Source organism: Seriola aureovittata, chromosome 5 (genome assembly GCF_021018895.1).
Source record: "Seriola aureovittata isolate HTS-2021-v1 ecotype China chromosome 5, ASM2101889v1, whole genome shotgun sequence".
Lineage (NCBI taxonomy): Eukaryota > Metazoa > Chordata > Actinopteri > Carangiformes > Carangidae > Seriola > Seriola aureovittata.
In genome coordinates this window covers 15,417,449-15,444,698 of record NC_079368.1, presented here as the reverse complement: position 1 = coordinate 15,444,698, position 27,250 = coordinate 15,417,449, and the positions used below count along the sequence as shown (strand labels likewise).

Here is a 27,250-nt window from a genome sequence, read left to right as displayed (position 1 = left end):
CCCTGATAAAGGCGAATCGTCTGGTAACCATGAATATCTGCGTCGTGTAAGAGTGTGTAACACAGTGTATTATCCTTTCAGCTCGCAAATGGAAGTCGTGTTTGTGGGCGTAATTGCCAGGATATTTCCCTTCTACCTGCTTCAGTTCTATGAGCTTCAGAGTCGGACTCAACAGTAATCATCAGACCAAGCACCGTTGGCAGGCAGTGGCTGCTCGTTTACGGAAGCGCTGTCGGACGTTTTGTTTAATTTGAAGGGCACGACGGGGGGGAGGTACAGGACACAGGCGCGTGTGTGGAAGCTGCTGCAGCCTGTGTCTTTAAAGGCAGGAGGAGACGTTTGTGTCTCTGAGAGATGTAGCCTGCCTGGCAAATCTGTCGCCAGTGTAGCTCTAAACCCCACCTGCTCCTCCTCTCTGTCATCTCCCCGCTGAGGAAGGAAGGAAAGAAGGAAGGAAGGAAGGATAGGAGGAAGGGGGGAAGGCGCTGGGATGCCGATGGTTTCATCTGGGAGGCGACTGGGAAGGAAAGTTCAGCGTGTTTTCAGTTAACGTTTCACGCGATTCTTGTATCTTCCACCGAAGCTCCGGACTGACCGACCTCTACCTCTGCAGAAACGGTTCACTCAAAGATCGATCAGCTGTTGAAATCCTCAGCACACACGGACCACAACAGGTAAAGGTGACAATTAATCAGCTACACGCATGCGTTATGTTCAAGATTGAAACCTATCAGAAGCATTTAATGTAGATCAGTTCTGTTCTATTAATCACCAGAGGAAGTGACAGCTTAAACACATCCAATTATGCAAGACAGGAAATATTGTTGTTTACTTTTGTTTCATCCTGACAGCAGCTGTAAAGACATCCCTGAAAGCTGATCCTCCTGTCGTTGGATGTGTCTACATGAGATTGGATATTGATACAGTGGTCATAGCTATGTGTTACAGTATTTATTTGTAACGTTAAACCATGATAATTAAGAATAAACCTCTAATTTTTCTCACCCTTTTCAATGTTAGAAATCATGCTGGTGATTCATAATCTTATAGTCACATATTAGAAATGTGTACACACAGACTGATATTTTCCTCCCTCATCTTTGACACACACACACACACACACACACACACACACACACACACAGGCATGTACACCCTGGCACCCATATGTCTGAGATAATATCTGATGGCAAAACACTGAATTAAAATGACCTTCATCCTCCTTTGCAGCCAGAAATATTGTCCTTGAAGCTGGAGTGTAATTAGGCCATATACTGTATCTGCTGCTTTCCTCTTTCAGCCCAGACATCAGTCATTTCTGTCACAGTACGTATGTATGTGCATCTACCATGGACCAAATACTGGTGTCCGCTGCCCTGACACTGTATAATGTAGAACTTGTATTCCAGTCTCTACAAACCATATCAGATATCAAAAAGCCTTGTCTTGGTTGTCAGGCACATTTGCATATTTAAATATTAAGAGCTGAACTCATGCTATACATCTGTCATCTATTAACATAGTGAAACATCAACCATATATGCTTTACCCTTACAGTGCCAAACATTACAGTGCTCGGTAGTATGCAAATTGCAGCCACATTTTCTCATGCAACAGTGTAATGTAATGTAATGTAATGTAATATATGCACTGAAAGAATCTTTAACATTGGGTAGCATTTACATTGGATTCAAAAATGATGCATTTAACTTTTAGTCCAAACTCACTGATTATGACTCCCCTAACAGGTTTTGTTACTGCTGTTGCAGCTTGTGGCAAGTCTGTGAAATATGGCACGTATTTCTTAAGTCTCACTTCAGAACCAGTAACTGGGCAGGAAGGAACATGTGAGTGATTAACTGACTTGTCAGTCAGTGACTGTCAGACTGATTTTCTGTCTTGTACACATGCGTCGGACCTATTTCACTGGCCAGTCCAAGCACAGAGAGTTTATTTTTATCATCCCTAATGAGTATTTGAATTTATTTCCATGGTCAGGTTTCTTTACAGACAGATTATCTTGAACTGAATGAAAATGTTTATCCTAATTACATGACATTGTGCAATGTACGCATGCCAATTATTTGGCAGATGCTGCTCTTGCATCTGATGGTCACTGTTTTCCTCTGCAGAGAGCCATTTAAGCAGAATGAGTGAATGTTTCTATTTGGCTGATTTCTATCATTGTTAATTGACAGAATCTGAAATTGTAACTTACAACATAATTTTGCAGTGCAGACATTATACTGTAGGTTGTCAGCCACATGTCTTCAGTGTCAGAGCAAGATCATTTTAACATCCTGCAGCCTTGGCTTTGACCTGATCGGAAAGATGAGGCCCTCTGGACACAGGGGAGGGGTACTCAGGGGCACTAGGACCTGGAGGAGCCATTTACAGCTGTGGCAGCAGCTGCCGGTGTCATTTCTGTCCGGGTCATCATTAGTATCCCTGTCACAGGGGCATATGGCCCCAGAGGGCCCGAACACCAACACACTGCTTGGCTGAAATTTCAATATTAAACACTGAAGAGGTGAACAGAGTGCAACCATACAGAGCTGAGGATTTAAGATAAAGGATGATTCAGTGTGACCATATAAATGACTTCATTGTTATCCCTCCTTGATGACCTCCATGTTATCCCCTAAAGATGTGAAATATGACTTCTGACCATTTGATTGCCAAGAACGCTGGATACTGCCTGTTGTTTGGGTTACACTACATCCTTCCTGGCTCTCTCAGCTCTCACCCCCTCAGGAGGGAGCATGTAAACACCGTGACACATTTGTTATTATCAAATCATTCCACTCTCCTCTGTGAACGTGAGTGGAATAAAAAGTGGTAGTCTATCACGACTAGTCCCGGAGAGGCTAATATTTGATTCTTCCTTATATATAAATAAACATTTAAACATTTTTTTGTGTTAGAAAGATGAACTGCACCGCATTTACATTCTGGCCAGCAGAAAAAAAATGGAAAAATGTTTTCCTAAAAACAAACCGAGAAGCCTCTGCATGTGCTGCTTCCGCCCTAATTAGTGTCCATGTCACCGTCACAAAGTCCTACAAACTGTTCTTCCTCGTTCCCAGCTATTTTTGTGCACTATCTCGTACATGGACTGAACATGCTCTCGTTCCCATCGTCACATATCATCAGTTTTTTTCCCCCTTGTTCCCGAGCACAGAAACAGCACATTACTACTGATTATGATCTCTGTCCGACCGTTGTGACGGTGGCCGCTGAGACTGTTGCATGTTGACGTCATTGATAGTGACTGTGAGGTGGTTGGCTGAAGGAAACAATACAGAGCATGTCGCTGGAGGAGCACAAGTGTCACCTCAGAGCGCAGGGGGGAAAAGAGAGGAAGGGAGAAAAAAGATTTTAGCTCAGCTTGATGTGAAAGGAAAAAGGTAGGATGGGAAAAACTAAACTGGAGGGCTGAGCAATTCAATGTCTGTGCAGTGAAGGTGGGTAAGATGGAACAACAGAGTCTGGAGAAGATGTGGAGAGAGGGAGGATTAGAGAAATGGAACGATAGAGAGAGAGAGAGAGAGAGTAGGGGGATTAAAGCTTGGAAAAATAGACGGTGCCAGAGGGAAGTGTGAGAGGATCAATTTAGAGACATTCTGCAAAGAGACACAGTGTTGTCAGTGAATGGGCTGTCTCGCTCGCCTCTCCTTCTTGCTTCCCTTGGCTTGTTTTGCACCCACCCACTACCACGTGTGCCCAATCGCCCTGACACCCCCGCCCCCTTTCCACACACACACACACACACACACACACACACACACACACACACACACACACACATACACTAAATGCCATGGACCACAGGAATGCATTATCTCCAGCCAGGCACCAGGTTATTGGTGGACTGAAAGACCACCATGTTTCTGGGCACATGTGGAGCACAGAGGCAGCGCTCCTCTCTGCATGAAAGTCATGGCCTCAGTCTCTCCAAGGTCATGTGAAAAAAAAGAGAGAGCTCTGTTGTTTCTCAGTCCCCAACCAGATAAGTCTGTCTCCCCACTGACTAAAAATATGTCCATGATGTACAGGGCAGAATTTCAGCCGTGTTGTTAATATGATGGGATAATGTCTACCATGTTTTGGCTGCGCACAGGGTCGGGGGTCCTCTTACTGATGGTCTGATGGGCCAGGCTGCCACGATTTTATGCCCAAATCAGCAATTTTAAGGATTACACATGTCCACAAACACAAAACCATGTTTGCGTCTATGGGGTTTTTATATTTTGGGGATTTTACATCTGAGAAACTCTTGGTTGTTTTTATTCTGGTGTCGAGTGTGCCTAACATGTTTTTTCTTTTTTTTTTTCAGTTTGAATTTCTATAAGAGACACTCGTTTTGTCTTTAGACATGTTGAATTTCACCATAAGTACTCAGCTATTAATTTTATATTTATACATTTTTCATCGCTTCATTGACGCAGTTGCTTCTGATGTAAAATGCTTCATGTATTTTCCATTTAAAGAAGAATAGTAATTCAGTAGCTTAATTGCTATTGTTTTATCAGTCAGCAATCGAGAAAAGCAAATTGGACATTTATTCACACAATAATTGAATGGATTGTTACTTGAATCACTTGGCTTATGTTCCTCTTTTACCCCTGACTTCCTCTTCTGCTGCTCTCTGTCTGTGGGATCTCTCTGCAGCTTCCACTCTCTGTGTTGTTGTTTATTCTGCGCTATTGACTTTTGTTGTTCTGGACTGTGCAGCGGTTTGTCATGTCAGTGTGTGGCAGGTGCTCTGAGCTGATATGAACTGACTGAGCATCTCCCTGGTTACTGGAGGACTAGCAGGCGGCTTAGGCAGAAGTAGAGGAGATGATAAACTGTGCCCAGGTCTTTGTTTTTTCTCCAAATCTCCCAACTCCTGTAAAAGCTGTAGGAGGTTAGGACAGTAGAAGAATATACCTGCTCTACAGCAGCTGTTTTTGTGTAGTGTGTTCTTTCAAATGTCTTCTGCCGTCAGTACGTGCAGCTGCATTCATCTGTTTTATAATGGCCGTGAGAAGGCAGGTAATTGAACAGTCATGATGGTGGGAGCCTGAATGACTCAGTCAGCTTTCCTGCTGGGTCAATAGGGTCTCATGACAGTCCTACACTCATCAGCTGAATTGACTTGTTGGCTGCATGTTTTGCTGTCCAGTGATTCAGTGATAGATATCCTCTCTTTGTCTTGTTAGCTCCTTTCCTAATTTATAAAATTTTTAAATAATTAATTATTCTTAATTTATTTTATTTTATTTATTTATCACATTACATCATTATTGTATGGCCACTGAAACTGCACTTTGGTCCTGCTCCTTATATGAATCCCTCTATATAATTCTGATGCTACACAAAAATGTTATCTTCAGGGTTAGTGAGAGGTTTTGGATGAGTATGAGTTAAATTCCGAAATGCAAACAAAATGTGCATCTCTCAAAACAATTGTTTTCTTTTTTCACAGAAATCTTAAGAAAATGGACCAAGATAATCAGAGCCAAAGTCAGACACGAGAAGAAAACCCAAATGGAGCAGCAGAAGCTTTAACAACAACTCCAGCATCAAATACAGCGGCTCCAGCCGCAGATCCCACTACCAGCCAGCCTCCAGGTCCTGTCCGGCCTCGACGGCCCCAGAGAAGCGCCAGGGTAGAGGGTTCTGTAGACATCGCCGAACCTAAAGCTGAGCCCAAAGCTGAACCCATTTCAGAGGCTAACCAGGATGAGAGCATTCCTGATGGCACCGCAGCAAGTCGCCCCAAACCCTCCGGCCCTGCAGCAGTCAAACCCTTCGGAGACCGCACCGGGCCCAGCGTTAAGGCTCGTCCTAAAGGTCCAGGACACCAGCCAGTTAGAGCTGCCTCAGTCCCCCACCCCCCTGCTAGTAGGCCTGTGCCTCCTCACCTGAACCCTCATGCACAGAGGGCCCTTTCTGTAGCAGGCACAGCTGACACTCAGGCCCAGACTGTGGAAGACTTCAGGCAAGTGTCCTGATCTGTGTGTGACATTCATGTCTCAGCATGTCTCCACAGGGCGTCTCATTCCCAGACATCTAAGAAGGATTAGCCTTAGCACACATAGACTTTATTTATATACATAGTAGCACTGCACGGCTGAATGATTATTATCTTATAATCTTTGCTGTAAATTGAGATCATAGTTATTTAACACAGTTTTATTTTAGTTTTTTTTATTTATCTCTGAACACTTTATTTTAAGTCCCCCTATTTAGAATTCATACGTAGTATGCAGACATCTAATAAATGGTTAAGTCCTTACAGCTGTTTACAACTACATTATAGTGTGTTATGAACTACTTTTGTAGCTCAATATGTATTTTTTTGTATTTTTCTCCCTCTTTTCTATGGGTGTGTCTCTTACCAAATCCTGGTGAATCATTATACACTTAACTGAAACTGGAGCTGTTTATGTTGCTGAATAAGTGAAGACTGAGACACTGATGAGTCGGTGACCTTCGACACAGTTCTAGGCCAGAATATTGTAATGATGTCTCTCAGCAACATATAACCAGTTTAATGTTTATTTATCAAAATGACATGTAGATTTTTCTTTTACAGAACCCTTTTCAAAGTCAGGGCCCAGGCACAGAAAACACAGCCGCAGGAAATAAAATTGTCTGAGGGCTGATTTAGGTCGTTTACTGAACAAGAAAACTTCCAAACCTAAATAAGGCTTCTCTAATTGTAGTAGCTGCAGCTGTATTTTACATGCTGTGATGCAGTGAGGAGGGTCTGTTGGAAGTTCAGACGAGTGATGTTTTAATGATAACACTGCCTCGTGATCAGTGAGTGTAGTGAGCTCGCTACTTTTTATAGAACATTTTTGGAATTTGCTCAAGTTCCCTGCAACAAGTCTGACGTTTGGCCAACATAGAAAATGGCTGACCCCGTGGGAAGATCACTCCCTGCTGCAACAGGGAGAGGTTTCAGACACGTGGGGCACTTGATGGTATTGTCCTGTATACCATATCCTGTGCCATTGCCTTAGTTTGGGCAGTAAATGAGAAAAGAGCTGAGTGTTAAATTGTTCACAAGTGTCATTTGTTAAATTTTCAGTAGTTTTTTCTGACACTGCAAATAACACATTAAATGTAAGTTCTTAAACGTGTGTGGCATATACAGTAGACAAGTTTAATTATTTCTCCTCTTCAGGATTGTGGGTGGCTGTACACACTTAGACACCCTTATGTTCACATTTATATGGATGACTTAGATTTTCTAATGGACCCTACTTAATTTACCAAACTAATGTCAGCAGTGGCTGCTTGAAACAACATTACTTGCATTATTTGCATTACTTACAAGCACACAGCCAAGACGTCACATTTTGTGGTAAGAAAGTCATTGAAAGGTGTCTGTCATAGTTACCAGGAGAGTTATGATACATTGGGTTATTAATACAAGGGTTCTGCTGTCTGGAGGTTGTGACACTGAGGCGTGTAGGCGATAAGTGTTTATAAGAGATATTACGTAACACCTTTTTCCAACAGGGTGCACATCATCACTTGGAACGTGGGTTCGGCCACGCCACCTGATGACATCACCTCCTTGCTGGGGCTGAATGTGGGTGATGGAAACACAGACATGTACATTATCGGGTGAGTGTTCTGCGGTGCAGTAGTCATCCGGTTTCTTCCACATGAAAGTCGAAGTGTCTGTTTGTGTTTGCTTGTCCCCACATCAACGCTGCAGACAATGTCAATAATGAGCTGCCAGGCCCAGATTTGAATGTCTCCCTCTCGCCTCATGGCAACAGTTCTCTTCCATTTATTAATCCACCATTACATTACAAGCTTGCTCTCATCAGTGCCTCGTACATCTCTGTCTGCTGTTGACCCCTGTGCCTTGTTGTGTGTCATTTTTCTTCAAGGCTGCAGGAAGTAAACTCTATGATTAACAAAAGGCTGAAAGATGTCCTCTTCACAGACCAGTGGAGCGAGGTCTGCATGGAGAGACTCAGCCCCTTTGGTTATGTGCTGGTCAGTAATGGATTTTATTATAAACACATATGCACACTCACAGTAAAATGTTAAACAACTTGGACTCATACGCATTACGTGAACACTGATGAGATCTCTGCTTCCTGCTGCTGCTTCAGCTCATTTTGTTCCCTGAGCAACGGATGCAGTGATAATTTATAACGGGCGTTTAATGTCAGCGTATCTGCTACAGTATCTTCTGCCAAGTTCATAATGCAAAGTCAAGCTCACACTGTCTCTTGGACTCCCTCTGTGTGCCGTTATTCCTGCATACCTACCCCTTTTTCTCTATCTTTCTATTTCGTATTGCCTACACATGTCCAGTGTGGAGAGGTAGGATACTAAGAAATCCAATAGATTTCATGTAATGCACAAATTGAATGGGATGTGATCTATGTCCCACACTGTATATCAAATATGACATTAAAAGCATGCCATACATAAATGTTTATTTTTCTAAAGAACTGTATGGTACGTACTGTAACTGGTTGGTGTTCGTCTGGCTGCGTCTGAAATGATGCTTGGCTCTGTTGGCATGGTGAGCCAGAGAGCGTGAATCAGCTGTCGAGCTGAGAGAGCTAGACAAATGTCTCCCAGGGTGCTGTTTTATTTTTGGATCATGTTGTTGTCAGTGTTGATGGGCCTCTGACAGTGAGACTGATGCTTTCCTCCAGCTATCTCATGGTTTGCCCCGTTAGTTGAAACCTGGCTATGCCGCTGCGCCAACAACAGCCAGGGCCGGAGGCATTATGTTTTCAGGTTGTCCGTGCGTCCATCCATTCGTCCGCCCCATTCTTGTGAAAGCAAAACCTCATTAACGCCTCGAGGGAATTTCTTCATATTTGGTACAAACATTCACTTAACCTCAAGGATGAACTGATTCGTTTTTGGTCCTACTGCTACCTCACAAAACACATTTCTGACCTCTTGAATGTGATATCTCAAGACAGCCTTGAATGGGAATTTCTTCAGATTTGGCACAAATATTCACTTGGACTCAAAATGAACTGACTGAAGGTTTTGGTGGGCAAAGGTCAAAGTCCAAGGTCATGGTGACATCTCGTTCTTCTGAATGCGATGCATCATGAATGCTTGAGGGAACTTACATCTGGCACAAACATGCCCTTGGACTCAAGGTTGAGCTGATGAGAATTAAGTGGTCACAGGTCATATGTCAAGGTCACTATGAAACACGTTTTTAACTCACACATTCATACGTTAATTATGACACAGTTTAACACAAATGTATAATAGGATAAAACTAGGAAGTGATGACATTTTCTATCCAAACGGTCAATGGTGAACTTCACTGTGACATCATAATGTTCAGTAAAAACACTTTATTCAATGCTGTAACTAAGGAAGGAGAGACTGACCATATTACCCGCAACTTGGCTGCTTGGTGGAGGCATACAACCGCAAGGTGGTAATTCTAGTTAAAACATCTTGTCAAATGTGACCTTTTTGTGTGCTTCATGTGCATAATGGTGTGAGTGGGTTGGTTAAGTGTGTTAGTTGGAGTTGTCTCAAGCTATTAGGTAGAAGGAGAATATGTGGTGGTGTCAGTAGTCCAATGATGGTGGACAGACACGTAGTAAAACGACACCCCATCTATTCTTTCCGCTGTGAGATACTCGCTCACCCAGACTCATCGTCAGGTAATTTAACTGCTGCAAGCACAAGAAAGCTTTCTCAAACCAGCCCGTCACTGCAGAAAGACATGGCCAACAAGACACTTTTTCTGGATATTCGCTGAACAGTTGCTGATTGTGACCATTATTGGTGTTTGAGTAAGCTGCAGTTTAGCTGCACAAATTAGCAAAGGCAGTTTTTTTTCAGGGCCCTAATCTCTAATTGCAACATTGCACACACTACTAAATGCATTGTAGTACAACTTGACTGATTTATTTCACTATGACACAGCTAAACATGCATTTTAAATACTACTAGGCTGTAAAATGTAATAGTTTTATAACATGATTAATGTTTATGTTAGGTCATATCATATCAGGTGAAGGAATTACCAGAATTGCAGTATTTCATTTAAGACACACTTGTTAAGTGCATACATCAATAAATCAATTAGGCTTCTTCAAAAATCCAGCAAATGACATCTAGTAAACATACTGAGTAATGAAATGTTGAAGTAGCAGTTCATGTTTCTGTGGATGTCAGTATTAGAGACTGGAATTAATCAGCATTTATTTCGCGCTTATCTTCTTCCAAAATCCCGTGCTGCTTTTCAAACATCACACTTGTTACCCACAGCTCATTTCCTCAGTCGTGTGTGCTACAAGGTCAAACATACACCGCTGCACACATGCACTATCTCTCGCTCTTTCTCTTTCTCACTCTCACACACACACACACACACACACACACACACACACAAACACACTTGTCTTGAGCTTAAAAGTCTTTTCTCTTCTAGCCTAAAATATATCTTGGCAGCCTTCAGGAGCTCTTCCAATGTTCACTGAGGTTGATAAGAAATGCGTTTCAACCACAATACGCACAGGCAAAGGTACATTCTCTCAGACTTCACACAAGTGCACGCACAGACACACACATTGTCTATGTCCGCACACGTACCACAGATAAAGTCGGTCCACTTTACGGTTCAGTGGAAACTATTACGCAACAACGTCGTTCACATACTCCATTAGTATACAAGCGAGAGGGTCTTATGTCACGTGGAGATGTGGGCCTCCATTACTGACCTCAGGGCATTTCAGGCAGGGTGTGATCGTGCTTCTTTGGCCTGTAGTGGGGGTTGGGATGTGTGGACAACTGGAGAAAGGGAGAGGGAGGAATGAATATAAATATCTGGTGAGGGGTTTGGCATAGCATGCAAATACCTTGTCTTTTTCCACTTAACAAAATGCACGTCATATTCCTGCCTCTCTTATGCAGCACAAAAATTTCCTTACAGTGTTTTCATACCGTTGGCACACAATCGTCAAAATCTGCACATTATCATGTAGCATAACAAGAAGCGAGTGGCTGAGATGATGGTGGAGGGCTTGAAAGAAAGCAAAGGTCCGAGTGCACGCGTCACGTTTCTACAAAGTGGTTTGTTTCCGCTGTGAGGGCAGACCGCAAGCTGTGGCCTCTTTAATGTGCAGAGCTTCATGTAAAGTAGCGAGAGAGTTGGGCCACAGGGCAAAATGAAAATGTTAGCGGTAGAAAGATGAAGAGTGCAAGCGGAGGGGAAAAGAAAGAGAAAGTGAAATGAACACACAGCAAAGCCGGACCCTACTGAAAGAATTTGAACATTGAAATTTCAGTGCGAGAGCTGTTCTCTTTTCAGGATTATGTAAATCGCCTCCACATAACTCTCAATGTGTACCTATTCATGTTGTCCTATCTTGTTCTTCGATGTCTGACTGTCTTTGTCCTCACCTGTGTTGTCCCTCAGGTGACCTCTCAGCGGATGCAAGGATTGTTACTGTTGGTCTTTGCCAAGTACTTCCATCTGCCCTTCCTCCGTGGAGTCCAGACCGAGACTACCCGCACTGGCCTGGGGGGTTACTGGGTGAGACAGCCACTAACACCATTCTGTGATCAGCACTGTGTCAGGCTGTAATAAAGCCTAGTCACTCCTACAGAGACTTCCATAACAGAGATCCGAGAGACACAGATTTGCCACTACAGTTTCTTCACACTTGTGGTGCTTGGTTTGTAAACAGCACTTCTCTACTTTATCCCGACCTGATGAGGATGTTGTAGCTGTTTTATCTGCTGAGCATACTGTATGGTTGTAATCTAATGCAAATGGCCTAACATATGAGCGACTGGAGCAACTGCATACCAACCAAATTATCAAGCCTTGCTATTCAAATGCCATCCATCTAGTTTTATGAGAAAGAGATAGACGTTAGTATCTCACAGCCAGCGGTTATTAATGCTTGGAAAGTCAAGCATAACAAAAATGAACCAGGGGCAAACTGCAGGCTGGAGGGACTCTCATAATCAGTCATTTCTCATGTGTTCTAACTGTTATGAAAATTGGACAAAAGAAACAAGTATAGGAGTATTCATAGGATCAAAATTTTGTTTACAAGCACCACTTCTCTTTGAAACAGGTCAAAAAGTAGCAAGTATCTCCTACAGGTAGTTCCCTGTAGGAACTCAGACACACACACACACACACACACACACACACACACACACACACACACACACACGTGTTCTACATAATTTGCAATGAAGCATCTTTTGTGTTTTAGTGGGTCAGAGCAGTTGGGAAAAGAGTGGGAGGAAATCCACAGACTCATCCTGTCCCCCCACTGTGCACTTCACTGTAAGCATTAAATATTGATGATGGTCCTTAATGAGTAAACTTCCTGTCTCTCTGCAGCAGAGACACTGGCACCGCTCAATACAGGGAAAACTGACACACTGTCTTTAGGCACTTGTCCATCACTGACTATATATTATTCATTCATTCAATTTTGCTTTTGGGGAAATTGTCGAAGAGACTCACACAAATGCCTTTTCTCCTCTTCTCAGCAGTGTGTGCCTTCCTCTCTTTCAAAATATTACAGGGGAATAAAGGTGGAGTGAGTGCCCGCATGTCAGTGTTCGGTCACACCATCTGCTTCCTCAACTGCCACCTGCCGGCTCACATGGAAAACTCAGAGCAGCGCATGGAGGACTTTGAGAGCATCCTGCAGCAGCAGCAGTTTGAGGGCCAGGCTGCCACCGGGGTTCTTGACCATGAGTAAGTCAGCACACACACACACACACACACACACACACACACACACACACACACACACACACACACACACACACACACACACACACACTGACAATTATATCTGTGCTGTATCTGTAGTATAAGCAGTAAAAAAAATCTGGTGGAACCTTTCTGGTCTGATATAACTGTGACAAACAATCCCAGATTTCTTTTCTCCATATTCATGGTATCGCCCTGAATAAGTACTGATGTACTTGCACTTGTTTGAATTGATGAATTCATGAAATTTCTCCTTTCTGGACAGTGTGGTGTTCTGGTTTGGGGATCTCAATTTCCGCATTGATGACCTGGATATGCAAGTGGTGAAATCAGCCATTGATAACAACAAGTTTCCCATGCTGTGGGAAAAAGATCAGGTAAAAAAAAAAAAAGAAGTTTGTCCAATTTATATATATATATATATATATATATATATATATATATAAAAGACTGTGAAAACAAATTTAACTCCTCTGCATGTCTTCATGCAAAGCATTAGAAAGAACTCGTCCTTTACCTCATCTGTATTCACAGCAGCCAACTGGGTTGATTTTTGATTGAGTTTTAATTCTTTTGAGGAGCAGTAGTGGGTGTATACACTGTCATCTGACACTGTCAATGTCATCCAGACTTGTTTTTCAAAAGGCTGTTCACTCTAAAATCTTAACTTTAGGTCAGAATGCTAGTGACTTGTCATTTCACTTGCTTAAAAAGTCATGATAAAATGTGATCTCTCCCCTGGTGGACCATGCACTGTGTGGGTGCGTGCACTAGGGGGCAAAAGAGAAACCTTTTTGCAAGAGCTGTATGTAATTTCCAAACAGAGATTTTCAATGAGTGATGTCTGTTAATTGTCACTGTTGCAGCTGAACATGGCCAAAGACAGTGAGACAGTGTTAGAGGGATTCCAAGAGGGACCACTGAAATTCTCTCCTACCTACAAGTTTGATGTTGGAACAAATACGTACGACACAAGGTTGGTCTTGCTGAGGGTGCTGTTATGAATTCTATCTCAGTGCCTAGCTCAGAGTAAACTTTACTCTCCTCTCTGAAAGGTCTGCACTTGCCTGGGGACGCATGAAAGTGCCTCTCCTTTTTTTCTTCTATGTTTTTTAAATAAAATAGTATTTAGGGAATTTCTTTCTCTTCCTCCATCTCTAACTTTCTGTCTACATCCCAGTGGAAAGAAGCGTAAACCAGCTTGGACTGATCGGATTCTGTGGCGCCTGAGAGCCACCGCACCTGCCGGCGCCGCACTCGGTGCAGGGAAGCGTGGCTCCATTTCAGGGTTGACCAGCGGGACCAAAGTGACTCAGCACTGCTACCGAAGTCACATGGAATACACCGTCAGCGACCACAAACCGGTCTCCTCCATCTTTACACTGCAGGTGAGACACAACAGGGTACAATGTAAAGATAATGTGATAACATATTTCTTTGTTTCTGTACTCCAACGTGAACAGCTGTACAAGAACTTTCCCTATATATACTTAGTAAAATTATGATTTAGTTTAGGAAACATCTAAAGTATACATTCACAAAACAAAGAATATGACCATGCAGTCACATGCAGTACTCCAGTACAGCTTTTGATAATCAATGCTGCGGACACATTTTGGTTTGGTATTCAAAAAGTACTGAGGTTCGATACCAAGCTCCTCATTATTTTTGGAAAACTTACAGTATTTTTTCACTGCCTAAATGTTTATGGTAAATGGTCTTTGTAGTTCCCGTACAAGGTGGATATCCCCCTGGTCACACTCATAGTGGAGGATGAGTGGAACAGCATTGCTGATGCCATAGCAAAATTCAAAATGGCGCCCAACTACGCACGCAGCTCCTGGGACTGGATCGGACTGTACAAGGTAATCTCTACCGTCAGCAATCCATGATGTGTATAAAAAGTAATTCTGTGCATTACAATTTTCAATCAAGTAGTTAGAGGTTGTGATTTTGCTGCTGCCTCCATAGGTGGGTTTCAAACACCACAAGGACTATGTGGGATATGTGTGGGCCAAGCAAGAGGAAGCAGATTTTCATCGACAGGAACATCAGGTAATCTGGATGTGTGCTGAATTCCCTTCAGAGATCATTTTCTTTCACATTTAATAAATGTCTCACTAACTGTTTTCCAGGTAACATTTACTGAGGAGGAATTGCCCAAAGGCTCAGGGGATTTTATCTTGGGTTACTATAGCAACAACATGAGCACCCTTGTGGGTGTAACAGAGCCATTTCAGGTAATCATAACTCTGGCACTGCTTTCTTGAGGTTAAAACAATCAAATGCATTGTGTCTCAGAGGGGGACAGTACATCTGTTGTATGCTATTACTTCTGATGTTCCCATCTGCATCCTTACACTTTTTTCATTCCTGCCACTGACATTTTGCCGCTCTTTCTCCATATTCTATCCCCTCCTTCCCACTCTTATCCTCTTTATTGTCTGTCCTCAGATCCAGCTTCCCACTTCAGGCCTTGATATCAGTTCTTCAGACAGCTCTGAATTTAGCTCAGAAGATGACAGCACTGTTGTCCTCATGAAGACGAGGTCCCGCAGTCCCAGTCCACGTAAGGGCAAGCACCGCAAGCATCGCACCCGCACCCACACCCACACCCACACCCACAGCCCTAGTCGCAGCCGCTCTGGCAGTCCTGCACAGGCCAAAGTGAAACAGCTCAACGTCACTGATGATTCTCCATCCAGCACCTCCACAGCAGCTGGGAGCGAGTCCACAGGACGCCCAGCAGAGGGCAGCAGCAGCCTGGCGTCTGCTCCTGGGGTGAAAGACAAAAACACAGAGCATTCAGGAGTGTGATGCACCACCAAGTCCTGCTGTTATCACAGGTCACATAGCCAACTGTTGTGTCTTTTATTTGATACATCCACTACACTGTATGTTTTCTGAAATTTAAATGTACAGTTTCTGATGCCATCCTTTTCAGGAACAGCCATCTGGCTTGTCCAGGAGGCTCACTTTGCCTTGAGTTGTTTTATTAAGCTGTGCACATTGTATATTTTTTATTTGTAAACCTTTCACTCTGTCCTGTGTTTCTTCTATCTTTGTCCGTTCTCAGGTGTGGACAGTACAGGGAGCTGTCACCTTGCATTAGGAAATACTCAAGGATTTATGGTCATGTAGAGTCAAAGAGTGGTTATGTAATACTTTTTAGAAACCATCTTCCCGATATTCCAACATTGGTTTGAAATTCTGCACTTAGCCAGCAGTTATGTCAGCCGACTGCATGCAAATGAAGGAACACGCTTTTGAGACATGGCGTATGACATTCTTGACACAGACATTGCTCACAAATCATTCAGTTTCCTTTAGTTGTGGAACATGTGTCTTTTATGAATCAAATCCGCTCAGACAAAAAAAGGACAATAAAGACATAATGAAATTTATTTTTGTTCCAAAACATCCTATGAAAGCATTACCAGCTCTGTCAACAATCACTCACATTATTAGTTTCTGTAAATCTACAAACAGACATAACCGTGCAGTTTGAATCTGTGGTATGGCTCTGCTTTTGTGTACGTTCCCTGCTTTGGAAATTCAACATGATATAACTTGCAGGAAACATTGGAGGGAATGAAGTCCCTCCAGGGTGTATAACAACAGAGCAGAGCCAACATAGGTGGAGACTGGGGTTCAGGCAGCAGCGCAGCACATGTCAGTGTAGAGAGCAAATGTGAGCGTAAAGGCCTTTAAATAGACCGCCAAATCAGTGCAGTGGGATGTGATGGGCATGGGAGGTTCACTGTCAGCTGACACAGCATAGCTGTCTCGCCAGAACCATTTGATTTATTGTCGGCCACTAACTCCACCGCATCAGCTACAGTGGTAACTACAGCAATATGTGAACCAACGTGTGTAGCTTTTACACACAGACCTTTATGACTTATTGGGCCTTATGTAACACTTACTGTTCAAATCAGCAAGGAGGCTAACTTACTTTTTAATCTAATTAACCCAGAACACAGAAACCACACACTTGTTTCGATCCCACTTTTAATTTGCATTCAAATTTGTTTTCAACATAGAAGCAATCTGGATATCTCCAACAAAATGTGGGCATGAACTCTGCTATGTAGAGCTACTACAGGCCTTTGTATTATACTGTAGGTAGTATAATACAAAGCTGACATGTTCCACTATTGTACATGAAATGGTCCTAATACTTTACTTTTTGTATGATTTTGACTTTTCAGTTCACTGTTTGTGTTTTTGTTCTCTCTTGCTCAGATCCTCCCGCACAGATCCTGGTGATTAGCTGACAGTGACAATGGTCACAATAGTTGCATTGCATTGTTAACCGTGTGACCTCTGATGCACCATCTTAGACACTTAGACATACTTTTGGGCTGTTAGCATAGAGCAGTGTATACTGTTGTGGCTGTAACCTCAGTGTGTATGTCTGTTATCAGTTTTGTGTGTATGTGCTTTTATGGAAGTGTGTGTTTTGGATTCTGGAAGTGTGTGTGCGTGTGTGTGTAGCTAGCTGTGGCAGTGAATGGGGTTTGACCGTGTTTGCATGGTTTGCTGCTGGACATACTGTACATTCCGGTACTGTGATTTTTGTGCTGTAAAGTGCTGTTTTTGACTCCTCTTTGTCATAATTGTGGCCGTGAAAATTGTTAGCCAAATATGGTAAGATGGACAGAATAAAAATTTAACTGCAGTATAAATGTTAGGTGAAGAAAATGCAGGATAGTTATGCTTGCATAAATCTGAAATTGTCTGAATCATTTCATGGTGCATTCATGTATTTTCTTAATTTTTAAATGAAAAATCTACTGGACCTTTGTTTAGAATAACATGTTAAAAAAAAAAAAAATTAAGATTGTATGAACCTTGTCCTGCTTTAGGTAATTTAGATAAGTATGATCAGTGCTGCAGTCCTGACCAGTGATTATCTATTGTGAAATGTTTATGAAAAAAGCTCTGTCTACAGAATGTTATTGTTTTGTAATTATGTGGCTAAAATAGAGGAATATGTATGTAAAGGATAAATATGAAGTATGGTAGAAAATATGAAATAGGAGACAATCTATGCCATAAAGATTATTTTACTTAAATTATGTATTTATTTTCTTATTTAAATGTTAAATGAGCCTGAATTCTGCTGGCCAGTGAGGGAGCATTATTTCAATGGAAATGTCAAAGTGATATTACAAAATATTGATGATTATTTTCTTTTTGTATTTGGAACTATGAAGAGAGAGTCTGATTTCTCCACTTTCCAGTTTAGTAAATTCAGATCAAATATTGCTCTTAATGTCTGAAGTGTAGATTGTTTCGTCTACAGGTGTTTGTATAACTGTGAATGAAATTGACATAAACTACAGCAAGCGAGATGCGAGATATTAATTGTTGGCATATGAGGATGGTATCTCTGTGAAATCATCTGATTGGTGAGGTGAGAAGGTTTTTTTTTTTAAGGTTGCTTGCTTTGCTCCCCAATCCTCAAACTAGTGCAACACAGAGAAATATACTCCCCTTCAAATTGTGGTCTGTCTTTCTTGAGTCTCCTCATACACAGTATTGTCATTGTTTAAAAAATGTTTAATTGCACTATAATCTATTTTTTCTTGTGGTACTGGTCGGCTTAATAATGTTCAGTTAAGTGAAAAACATGATCTATAAAGCGTTACTGTGTGTGATAGAGAGAATAAAAGATAGATAAAGGAACATAAACAGTGACTGAGCATATAATGTGTGTTTGCAAATCAAATAAAGGTGATGGCCTTAGATGCAAACGTATTTCCTTGAGACAGTGCCGTCAGAGCTGTTTAACCTTTGCACAAAGAAATGCAGGTAATATTTTCCTCAGCCAGTCACTATAAAGGTAATTGGTGCAACAACAGTACTTATCTTAAACTGTATTCTTTTTAATGATTACCAGAAAAAGAAGTGCCCTCCAGTCTATCATTTATCTTGGGATAAACAGTCAGCTTATTGTGGTTTTCTATTGTTTACAGTGAAAGTCGTTGCTATTTTTAGACTTTCTGAATGAATGTGGGTGACAAACACAACACATCCTGTAGAAGGCAATAGCAGGTGCATCTTGCATCATGCTTTTGCCCTCTGAAAAGAAAGTGTCCACCACGCAAATTCATGCTGACTGTACCATTCTGATGCAACACTGGTCAGGGATTGAGTTGCTTGGTTTGCTGACACTAAACATCATAAGCCCAAGTAATAATAAAAACTGGCAAATGAATTGACTAAAATGATGCATGATGGCGTTACAAATAATGCTGCAGTGTGAAGAGCCCTGTTTATTTTTAGCTTATTTCCATCAAAATTGCAAAAATGAAGGGTCACATTTTGTTCACCACCACAAACAGTATGTGTGCATGCTGAAGGCAACCTTTGATTTTTGACCTTTAATGTATGACCACCTGTGAGCTGAGCCACTTTGTGTGTATGTGTGTGTGTGTGTGTGGAGGATATTAAGGTTGATAATAGAAATTACCCAACAGCCATTGTTAGTTATCTAACTTTCACAGTGATTGACTATTGGCTTCAGTTAGAGCACGGTGAACATGTTTATCTCCCCTATAGGTCGGACTGAATATCAGCTCACTGCTTCATGATGTAACTCTGGGCTTTGATTGAAACACCACTGTGTCTGTGTGCTCAACACCTTCATTAATACTGTGTCACCATGACAAGCCATATTTAGAGAAATTTTGATGATAGAATGATTAATAGACACTGGACATCAGATATTAACAATGAAAAGGAGAAAAAACATTCATGAGCTGCCTTGGTGGAGTTACAGACTTTTTAAGCACAGAGTTTGAACAGCTACATCAGTCTAGCAGCCAAAAAAGAGTGAAGTGTTCCCAAACTGAAACTAAAAAATTCTGTCAGAGATAAACTTCTTACTTTCAGACATTTTGTCTCCTAAGATAAATAAAATGGACCTGATTTGAAGCTTAAACCAGCCCTTCCAGAGACATTAATCAAACCCATCTGCAGCCTATAAAGGTACAACATGTTCACAATCAAAGCCTCTGATTATATTACACAGAAGGGCCTGAAGCAAAAGAGGAAGATCGGAGCTTTTTGAGTAAAGTATAATCAAGTTACATTGAGATATAATATCCCCAGTCTCTGCCCTTCTCCATTGTCCAGATTTCATGTTGTTCCAAATGTATTACCAGGTTTATCTGGTTGTTTCACCAGGGAAGCATATGTTCTGATAAAGCTAAAATGAATACAGCTTATCAGATTACTCATACTGGTGTTGGTTTATACCAGGCTCTAATAATGGTTTCATGGAAACATTTATTTGTTGTCTGATGCACATAGGCCCATGATTAAAAAAACAAAAAAAAATCATACACTAAGATATTAGGAGTTTGATATATGATAACCTCCTGAGTGTAAATTTACAAGAGACAAAGTCTTTATTTACTGTCCAATAAAACTTTACTTTTAAACTGCTCTACTTTCACATGCAAAGGTGACAGTGAATGATTAAATTTGTGTGTGGGCAATGGTTGAGGTAGAGCCTGCAACAATGGCGCTGTCAAGATACAGAATGAAGAAATACAGGATGTGTGTGAGTGTATGGTGCCTAGGGAGATTATGATCCAAGATCAGCTGGTTTAGAGTCACCTATAGCAACCTTATGATTGAGACTGGTACTTGGGCAGCAGATGTGAAATCACTACATAGTGGAAACACCTTCATTCATTTATTATATTGCCATTCATCACACCTTGTCTAACAATGACACACTCCCTCCCTGCAGATTGACCAACCACGCTGTCAAGTCGCTGCAACATTTTGACATCACATGGCCTCTGCCTGAGTACCATACTGCAACAATCCTCCTGGTTACAGTATGCTACAACCCCCTTGATAGGCTGGATGGTACGGTCCACCTCCTCTTGACGTCAGAGCGTCTGACTTCATAGAATAAATAGTGGAGCTCTGCGCCATGAGGCTCAGGCTCCAGAATCAATACGCCGAGAAGCTTGGACCGTCCTTTGGGAGAGGAAGGAAAACGCCGAGGCACTGCTAAAAATTAAGAATTGCAGAGTCAGTCTGGTATCAGCGTTGTAACACTTCTTGTTTAAATTTCACACCAGAAGCCACCTTTAACAATGATGAACGGACAGATGAACGGCTTTCATAACTCCCTCATTGACGAGGACTGCTTCTTGTTCACCTCAGAGTCGGTCGGAGAAGGACACCCCGGTAAGACCCGGCACGCCGGCCTTACATCAATTTGTCTAGATGGAGTGAGCAAAACTTACAACTGTTTTCATCACCTCGTACTGTATAATTTAATTGTAAAAAGAACAACTGCCGCCAACATCATTCATATTTGAACGTTACGGCCTTTTCCGTTATATGAATATAGCCGGGCCGGTCTCAAGAGCATGCGCTGCTTGCTAATGTTAGCTAGCTAATCTACAGTGATGCTGCCGCGTGTGTGGTCCACTGACAAGAAACACAGCGCCGGCTTGGTATCAGACATTTACCGCAAGCATCACTTGAATACTCAGCTCGTTATAATACTATTATATGTAGATCTGGCTGACGTTTTCCTGAATGTCCGGGGCTATCCCCGAGGTACGTGGAGCACAATGACGAGTAGTGTTATCCGCGGGCTTGAACAATACGATATATTAGTATTGTATTACATCATTCTAAGGTATAGTTAGTTCATTGTTAAAGTGCATCACTTTTGCCTTCCGGTCCCCGGTTTATTGGGCGCGCTCTCCTCTTTCCAACCACACGTGCAAGATGCTGAAATGGCGGCTGTGTATGGGCTGGAGCCACTCCCACTGAGCGCGAGCCTTCCCCATAACTCTAACGTGCCACAGTTTACGTCCAGACCCAGTGATCTAGTTTTTCTTCAGTCTATTGATACCGGTATTTGTTCTGTTCTCATTTTTTTTTCAGACAAGATCTGTGATCAGATCAGTGATGCAGTTCTTGACGCCCACCTCAAGCAGGACCCTGATGCCAAAGTTGCATGTGGTAAGAATTTTCTGTGTTTTCATTTGGCTGAAGTTAAATGTTTACATTGCCAAAGGGAAAATCTCTTGCTTATTTAAGTGCATATTTCTGTCCTCTTCCAGAGACTGTTGCCAAGACTGGGATGATCCTCTTGGCAGGTGAAGTGACATCACGTGCCACAGTGGACTACCAGAAAGTTGTTCGTGACACCATCCGTCAAATTGGATATGATGACTCCTCCAAAGGTATGACATGTAGTATTTCTGGCTTATGTGTTCATGTGTTGTCGAAGGCTTTCATTTTGTTTTATTTTTTTTATGAATGGTGTCTTGATCTGCTGCTTGTCTGTTGCCTGCATAGGATTTGACTATAAGACCTGCAATGTTCTGGTGGCCTTGGAGCAGCAATCTCCTGACATCGCTCAGGGTGTTCACATTGACCGCAATGAGGAGGACATTGGAGCTGGGGACCAGGTTAGTAGGGGCTATAATCATTTTGGTCTGTCATTTGTTTTTCCTGAAGTTGCTAATTGCTGCATTATTGATCTCAAATGTGGCTCGACGTTCTTAAACATTGAGTGAATGTCTCTTGTTCTGCAGGGCTTGATGTTTGGGTATGCCACTGATGAGACAGTGGAGTGTATGCCTCTCACAATTGTCCTTGCCCATAAGCTGAACGCTAAGATGGCTGAACTGCGACGCAATGGCACTCTCCCATGGCTCCGGCCAGACTCAAAGACACAGGTAGATTGGACACACTTGCTATCAACTATTATAAATTCTCTTTTTGTAGGTGTGATTTAGCTCATTTATATTTTCACCTTCTTTGCAGGTTACTGTCCAATACCGCCAGGACCGTGGCGCCATGCTTCCTGTGCGCGTGCACACAATCGTCATCTCTGTTCAGCACGACGAGGATATCTGCCTGGAGGAGATGAGAGATGCTCTGAAGGAGAAAGTCATCAAGGCTGTTGTTCCCTGCATCTATTTGGATGATGACACCGTGTACCACCTGCAGCCCAGCGGGCGCTTTGTCATTGGGGGCCCACAGGTAAATGTCAAAGGGTGTGGCTTTCAGAAACTATTTAGCCTGTGATGTGCACCCTACCTTTTTGTAACCTCTGTTGCTCATTTACAGGGTGATGCTGGCCTCACTGGACGTAAAATTATTGTTGACACTTATGGAGGCTGGGGAGCCCATGGTGGCGGAGCCTTTTCTGGGAAGGATTACACAAAGGTGGACCGCTCTGCTGCTTACGCTGCACGCTGGGTGGCCAAGTCTCTGGTGAAGGCTGAGCTCTGCAGGAGAGTGTTGGTCCAGGTGTGTGTTAGTGTCAAAACCGACCTGTCTTCATTTTAGAGAGAGGGGCTGCAAAAGTGTCCTGCCTGAAGTTTTCTTAGTTTGTTGTGCTTGATATAATACATGTATGTGTGCTGTATTAGGTGTCCTATGCCATTGGAGTTGCCCATCCCCTCTCCATTTCTATCTTCCACTATGGGACCTCAAACAAGAGTGAGAGGGAGCTGCTTGACATTGTGAAGAAGAACTTTGATCTCCGTCCTGGAGTCATTGTCAGGTAATGTATAACATCTGAAGCCACCTGCTACTCAATGAAAACGGCAGCACCTGGCTCCCTCCTGTCTCCTGTGCCTTTTTGTTTTGTCTTTTTTATTTATTTTTTTATATTTAGTTGTCCTGCCCAGGATTTACAGTTAATTTAATTCACAAATTTATCGTGGAAACTCTGCAGGCCAATGCCATTTTCTTTTGCTACAGCTGGCACTTTGTTTGGCCTCACATTGAAGGTTATGCGTTTGCCTTATCTTCTTTCGACTTAATTACATGGCATAGTGGGTTACACATGTGGGCATTAGGTGGGGGCAATAGTCAAATTTATTGGGGCAGATATGTATTATCTCTGGTGTAATGAAGACCATAGCTTAGGTAGCTGGTTAAGCTCATAGCATAAGGTTTTTTTATTTTATTTTTTTCTGTAAATTGGATGAGTTTTTTTCCATCTGCAAGCTGCAGTGTCCAGTTTGATCAGCAGGGTAAGTGTCGAAGGTTCACGTGTTTCCCAGTTTATCAGCTGGTCTAGCAAAGCTGATGCTTTTGCTTTTTTTATTTTATTTATTTAGTTATTTATTTATTTATTTATTTTATTCTTTTGTTTGGTGGCTCGGCGCTCCCCACCAGCTAAAGTGAGCGTTATGCCTGTGTGAGTATGATTGCGTGCATCTGAAGTCACTGGGTGTGACTGCTGCTAAATATGTTGATTATGTATTCCAGGGAGCTGGATCTGAAGAAGCCCTTGTATCAGAGGACCGCAGCCTATGGCCACTTTGGCCGAGACTCCTTCCCATGGGAGGTGCCCAAAAAACTCAAATACTAAACTTGTTAAGCTTTTCCCCCCAGGCTTGTTGGTGTATACTACAGAGAAGCCTACAAGGTTCTGGGGGCGAAATGCCCTTATCTCTCTCATAATGGTATCATTTAACACATGACTCCCTTCCTTACTCCACTTCCCTCCTTTGTCTTGTTACTGTTTTCTGCTGGTTGCAGTATCTTACTGGGCACTAGGAGGCACGTTTCAGAAACTTGATGTTTAAAGAATTGGATGGGTTCCATGAACTCATGCACCAGAGTACTTAATGTTCTCCCATGTCTGGAGGTTCCCCTGCTTCTCGTTGTGATAGGCCCTGAATAGCTGTGTTCAGTTGCTCTCCTTTAGGCATTCCACACTTGTCACTATTGTTAGTCTTCTATTCAGTGTCATGGCGGTAGCATATTAGGAGATATGCGACACCCCTCTTAATTTACTGGTGCTACTTATATAAGGAGTCTGTGCATCTAAAAATTTAAATCCATTTAGAAGCACAATTTGAGAGTTGGAGGGTCCTGTGATCTGGCGCCTTGCTAAAACGAGTCTTGCTTCTTTTTAAACATTCCTCCTTCGTCAGTCTGGTACGATAATTCCCTGACCCAGTGTCCTTTATCCCTTTGTTCGCTTTATTCCCTCGTCTCTGTGGAGGATGCTAGAATGGCACAATTAAAATTCAAGGGTTGTTGCTATTTTCACTAAAAAGCTATGCACTGCAGGCTAAGGGGTGAGCCAAATTGTAATTATTCAAGCTCTCAAATGAGCATAAAACCTCAGATGCCCCTACAGACCTTTGCTGTTTTCTGACGTAATACAGAAAAGTCAGAAGCTGCTATGTCACTGCTCTGGTCTGCAGAGGTATGGGTTGTACTTGATAGTGATGGAAAATTGGAATCGTTTATGACATGAAATTAAATTTTAAATGAGTCCTTTTTAAATGTAGTTTAACTTGCTTTTTTATGGTTTGACGTGACTAAAGGCCCTTTTACTCCTTAAGTATATTGATGGCAGGTGTAGCTACAGAGAAACCTGATTCCCATCTTTATCCTTAAAGGGGTGTGTTCTTTGCCACAGCTTATTATTGGCTAGGAATCAAACCTGAACACTATTTATTTGTTCTCTGAAACTCAGCGTGGATACAGAGAAGCTGAGGTTTCAGAAGGCAGCTTTAAACACATTGAATATTGAATTCCTTTTGACTTGATCATTTTTCAGTGTTTGACTTGAGGCCCCAGAGTGTTCTACAGAAAAGCTTTGGTCTGCCTCAATAAGAAAAACTGTCACTGGCTACTGTTAATGACTATTTTACAACCTTTTTTTTATTTTTGGAATACAGAACTTATTTTTGATGGGTTAGTTTTAAATCCCATTAAATGTTTGGTGCAATTCTTTGGCTCTTACCTATCCTCATTAATAGGATGGCAACATTTGGTTGGTGTAGTACAGAGAAACCAGCCTTGTTTACATAGCCATCCCATGTGTTGGATAGAGTTTGGAGTTTGGGTTTTGTTCCCTTTTTACCTCTTGGAGGGCATCCCGTTGGCTACAGTAAGTTAAGAGTGCCTTTTCTATTTCCTCTACTCCCCATTTGCTTTTCTCCCTTCCTACCAACATGCTTTCAACTTCCAGAGGAACAAGTAGCTCATATTGTATTATGTGTCATGTCTAGACTGGGTAGTTTACTTATGCTCTGTAATAAACAACTACTCGTTAAAAATGTCCCGACTCTTGAATTTTCTTTTGTTCATTGATCTTGCAAGTCATAATGAGAAAGTAGAGATGAAATGCAGGGGTACTTGAATAAAACACTGGCCACTTTGCCAGTGTTATTTGACATGTCTGTTAAGTCAAAATGACAGTTCTTGTGGTGGAAGCACAGTGCATTGCCTTCAATACAACTGCACTGAAAATGCAAATACCAACATTGCAATAACATTACAACAACAGAAGTATGAATCCATATTGAGCATTTAACGTTAATTATTCCATTATGCTAAAGTAGATATAGCAGCAGTTTAAAACTAAGGTCCTGGGCCATATAGGGAAGATGTTGGTATAAAACTTCGACATGCCTTCCTGCCTGATTTTCTGATATGCATAAAGTTATCTACATTATAATGACTTGTTATAAGTCCACAATGGCAGGCAGTTTAGTGATCTTTTTGGTTTCCAACTGTATGAAAACCAAGTCTTCAAAAGCTGACAGTTAAGCATTCACCAGCTCTATGACTGTTGAGGCCTCAGTGTGTCTTGCCTGAGGGGAAGTGTGTTTCAGGCTTGTATGTTGGGTACATATCTTGTATCTAACTCCAAGACCTGCTGCAGTCCTGAGCCATGCTGACTGCAGTTTGACATCAAGCCAACCCCCCCCCCCCCCCCCCCCCCTTCGTATTGGCCTCTGACAGCTGCCTGTACCTAATGAAAAGGTCAGTATACTTTTAGTGTGGCAGGTGTAATAGCACTGAGATTAATGGTACAGCTGGCTGCCTTGAAGCAGGCAAATTAGCTGTTGGCGCATATTGACTGGTTGATATCCCTTTTTGCACCAGGCAGCATGGGCATGGTGTCATAGGTGGTATTGAAGATGATGTTATACTGATCAGTTTCCTCAGTCCCCTGCAAGAAATGTCCTTTTGAATTAATATTAAGATTTTGTAAAGAATACAAAACAGTATTTATAAAAACAAATCGGAACTCTTTTGGCTTGTTTGGACACATTCATTTTTCATTCATTTTCATTCAATTTTGCAGCAATGTTTTAAATAAGAATATCTATACAGGCACTTTTATAAATATGCATCATTATGTATTCTGTTGTTTTGCCAAGATGGTCAACCTACAAAATTTAAAACTGTCATAATTGGTAAGTAACATGTATATATGACAGAATTGATGTGTTTTTTTCCCCTATGTGTCTAGATTATGTACTACAACAGCACTGACATCACCCTTTCTACCGCCTAGGGTTATATTTGCCCTTTTACAGTATTTATTATTAGCCCCCATTCACCTTAACACTTTTAATTCAACAGTCACCTTTTGAGATGGAACAAGGCCAATACTCTGCTTCCACCAAATGAGTCAGCCTTTATGCAAACTGCAGTGCATCAAGGGAAGAGTTTTTTCCCCCCCTGCAATATAAA

At 42.0% G+C, this 27,250-nt stretch overlaps 2 protein-coding genes across 3 annotated transcripts; both read left to right on the top strand.

The window, feature by feature from the left end:
- On the top strand, nucleotides 1-18,498 carry inpp5jb (inositol polyphosphate-5-phosphatase Jb). The gene is made up of 13 exons (XM_056377063.1): nucleotides 1-674; nucleotides 5,471-5,986; nucleotides 7,516-7,623; nucleotides 7,896-8,004; nucleotides 11,423-11,539; nucleotides 12,552-12,727; nucleotides 13,011-13,122; nucleotides 13,612-13,721; nucleotides 13,926-14,133; nucleotides 14,473-14,610; nucleotides 14,717-14,800; nucleotides 14,881-14,985; nucleotides 15,200-18,498. Exons 2-13 carry the CDS (start codon nucleotides 5,484-5,486, stop codon nucleotides 15,560-15,562), a joined length of 2,133 nt encoding a protein of 710 aa, XP_056233038.1. The 5' UTR covers nucleotides 1-674; nucleotides 5,471-5,483; the 3' UTR covers nucleotides 15,563-18,498.
- A 2,203-nt stretch (nucleotides 18,499-20,701) lies between these two features.
- Nucleotides 20,702-25,826, top strand: mat2ab (methionine adenosyltransferase II, alpha b). 2 transcript variants are annotated; one of them, XM_056377007.1, is made up of 9 exons: nucleotides 20,702-20,959; nucleotides 21,671-21,748; nucleotides 21,850-21,972; nucleotides 22,088-22,200; nucleotides 22,327-22,470; nucleotides 22,559-22,777; nucleotides 22,865-23,047; nucleotides 23,170-23,303; nucleotides 24,017-25,826. In XM_056377007.1, exons 1-9 carry the CDS (start codon nucleotides 20,866-20,868, stop codon nucleotides 24,117-24,119), a joined length of 1,191 nt encoding a protein of 396 aa, XP_056232982.1. In that variant the 5' UTR covers nucleotides 20,702-20,865; the 3' UTR covers nucleotides 24,120-25,826. The 2 variants fall into 2 exon arrangements, with proteins under 2 accessions (XP_056232982.1, XP_056232983.1); XM_056377008.1 differs by having other exon boundaries at nucleotides 23,170-25,826.
- Nucleotides 25,827-27,250: the final 1,424 nt, after the last annotated feature.

Excerpts from the sequence above, each read along its gene's own strand:
- inpp5jb (XM_056377063.1), top strand. The coding sequence starts at position 5,484 with ATGGACCAAGATAATCAGAGCCAAAGTCAGACACGAGAAGAAAACCCA. Across the intron at positions 5,987-7,515 it reads CAGACTGTGGAAGACTTCAG|GGTGCACATCATCACTTGGA; the intron begins GCAAGTGTCCTG and ends TTTTTCCAACAG. Across the intron at positions 7,624-7,895 it reads ACAGACATGTACATTATCGG|GCTGCAGGAAGTAAACTCTA; the intron begins GTGAGTGTTCTG and ends TTTTTCTTCAAG.
- mat2ab (XM_056377007.1), top strand. The coding sequence starts at position 20,866 with ATGATGAACGGACAGATGAACGGCTTTCATAACTCCCTCATTGACGAG. Across the intron at positions 21,749-21,849 it reads TGATGCCAAAGTTGCATGTG|AGACTGTTGCCAAGACTGGG; the intron begins GTAAGAATTTTC and ends GTCCTCTTCCAG. Across the intron at positions 23,048-23,169 it reads GCAGGAGAGTGTTGGTCCAG|GTGTCCTATGCCATTGGAGT; the intron begins GTGTGTGTTAGT and ends GTGCTGTATTAG.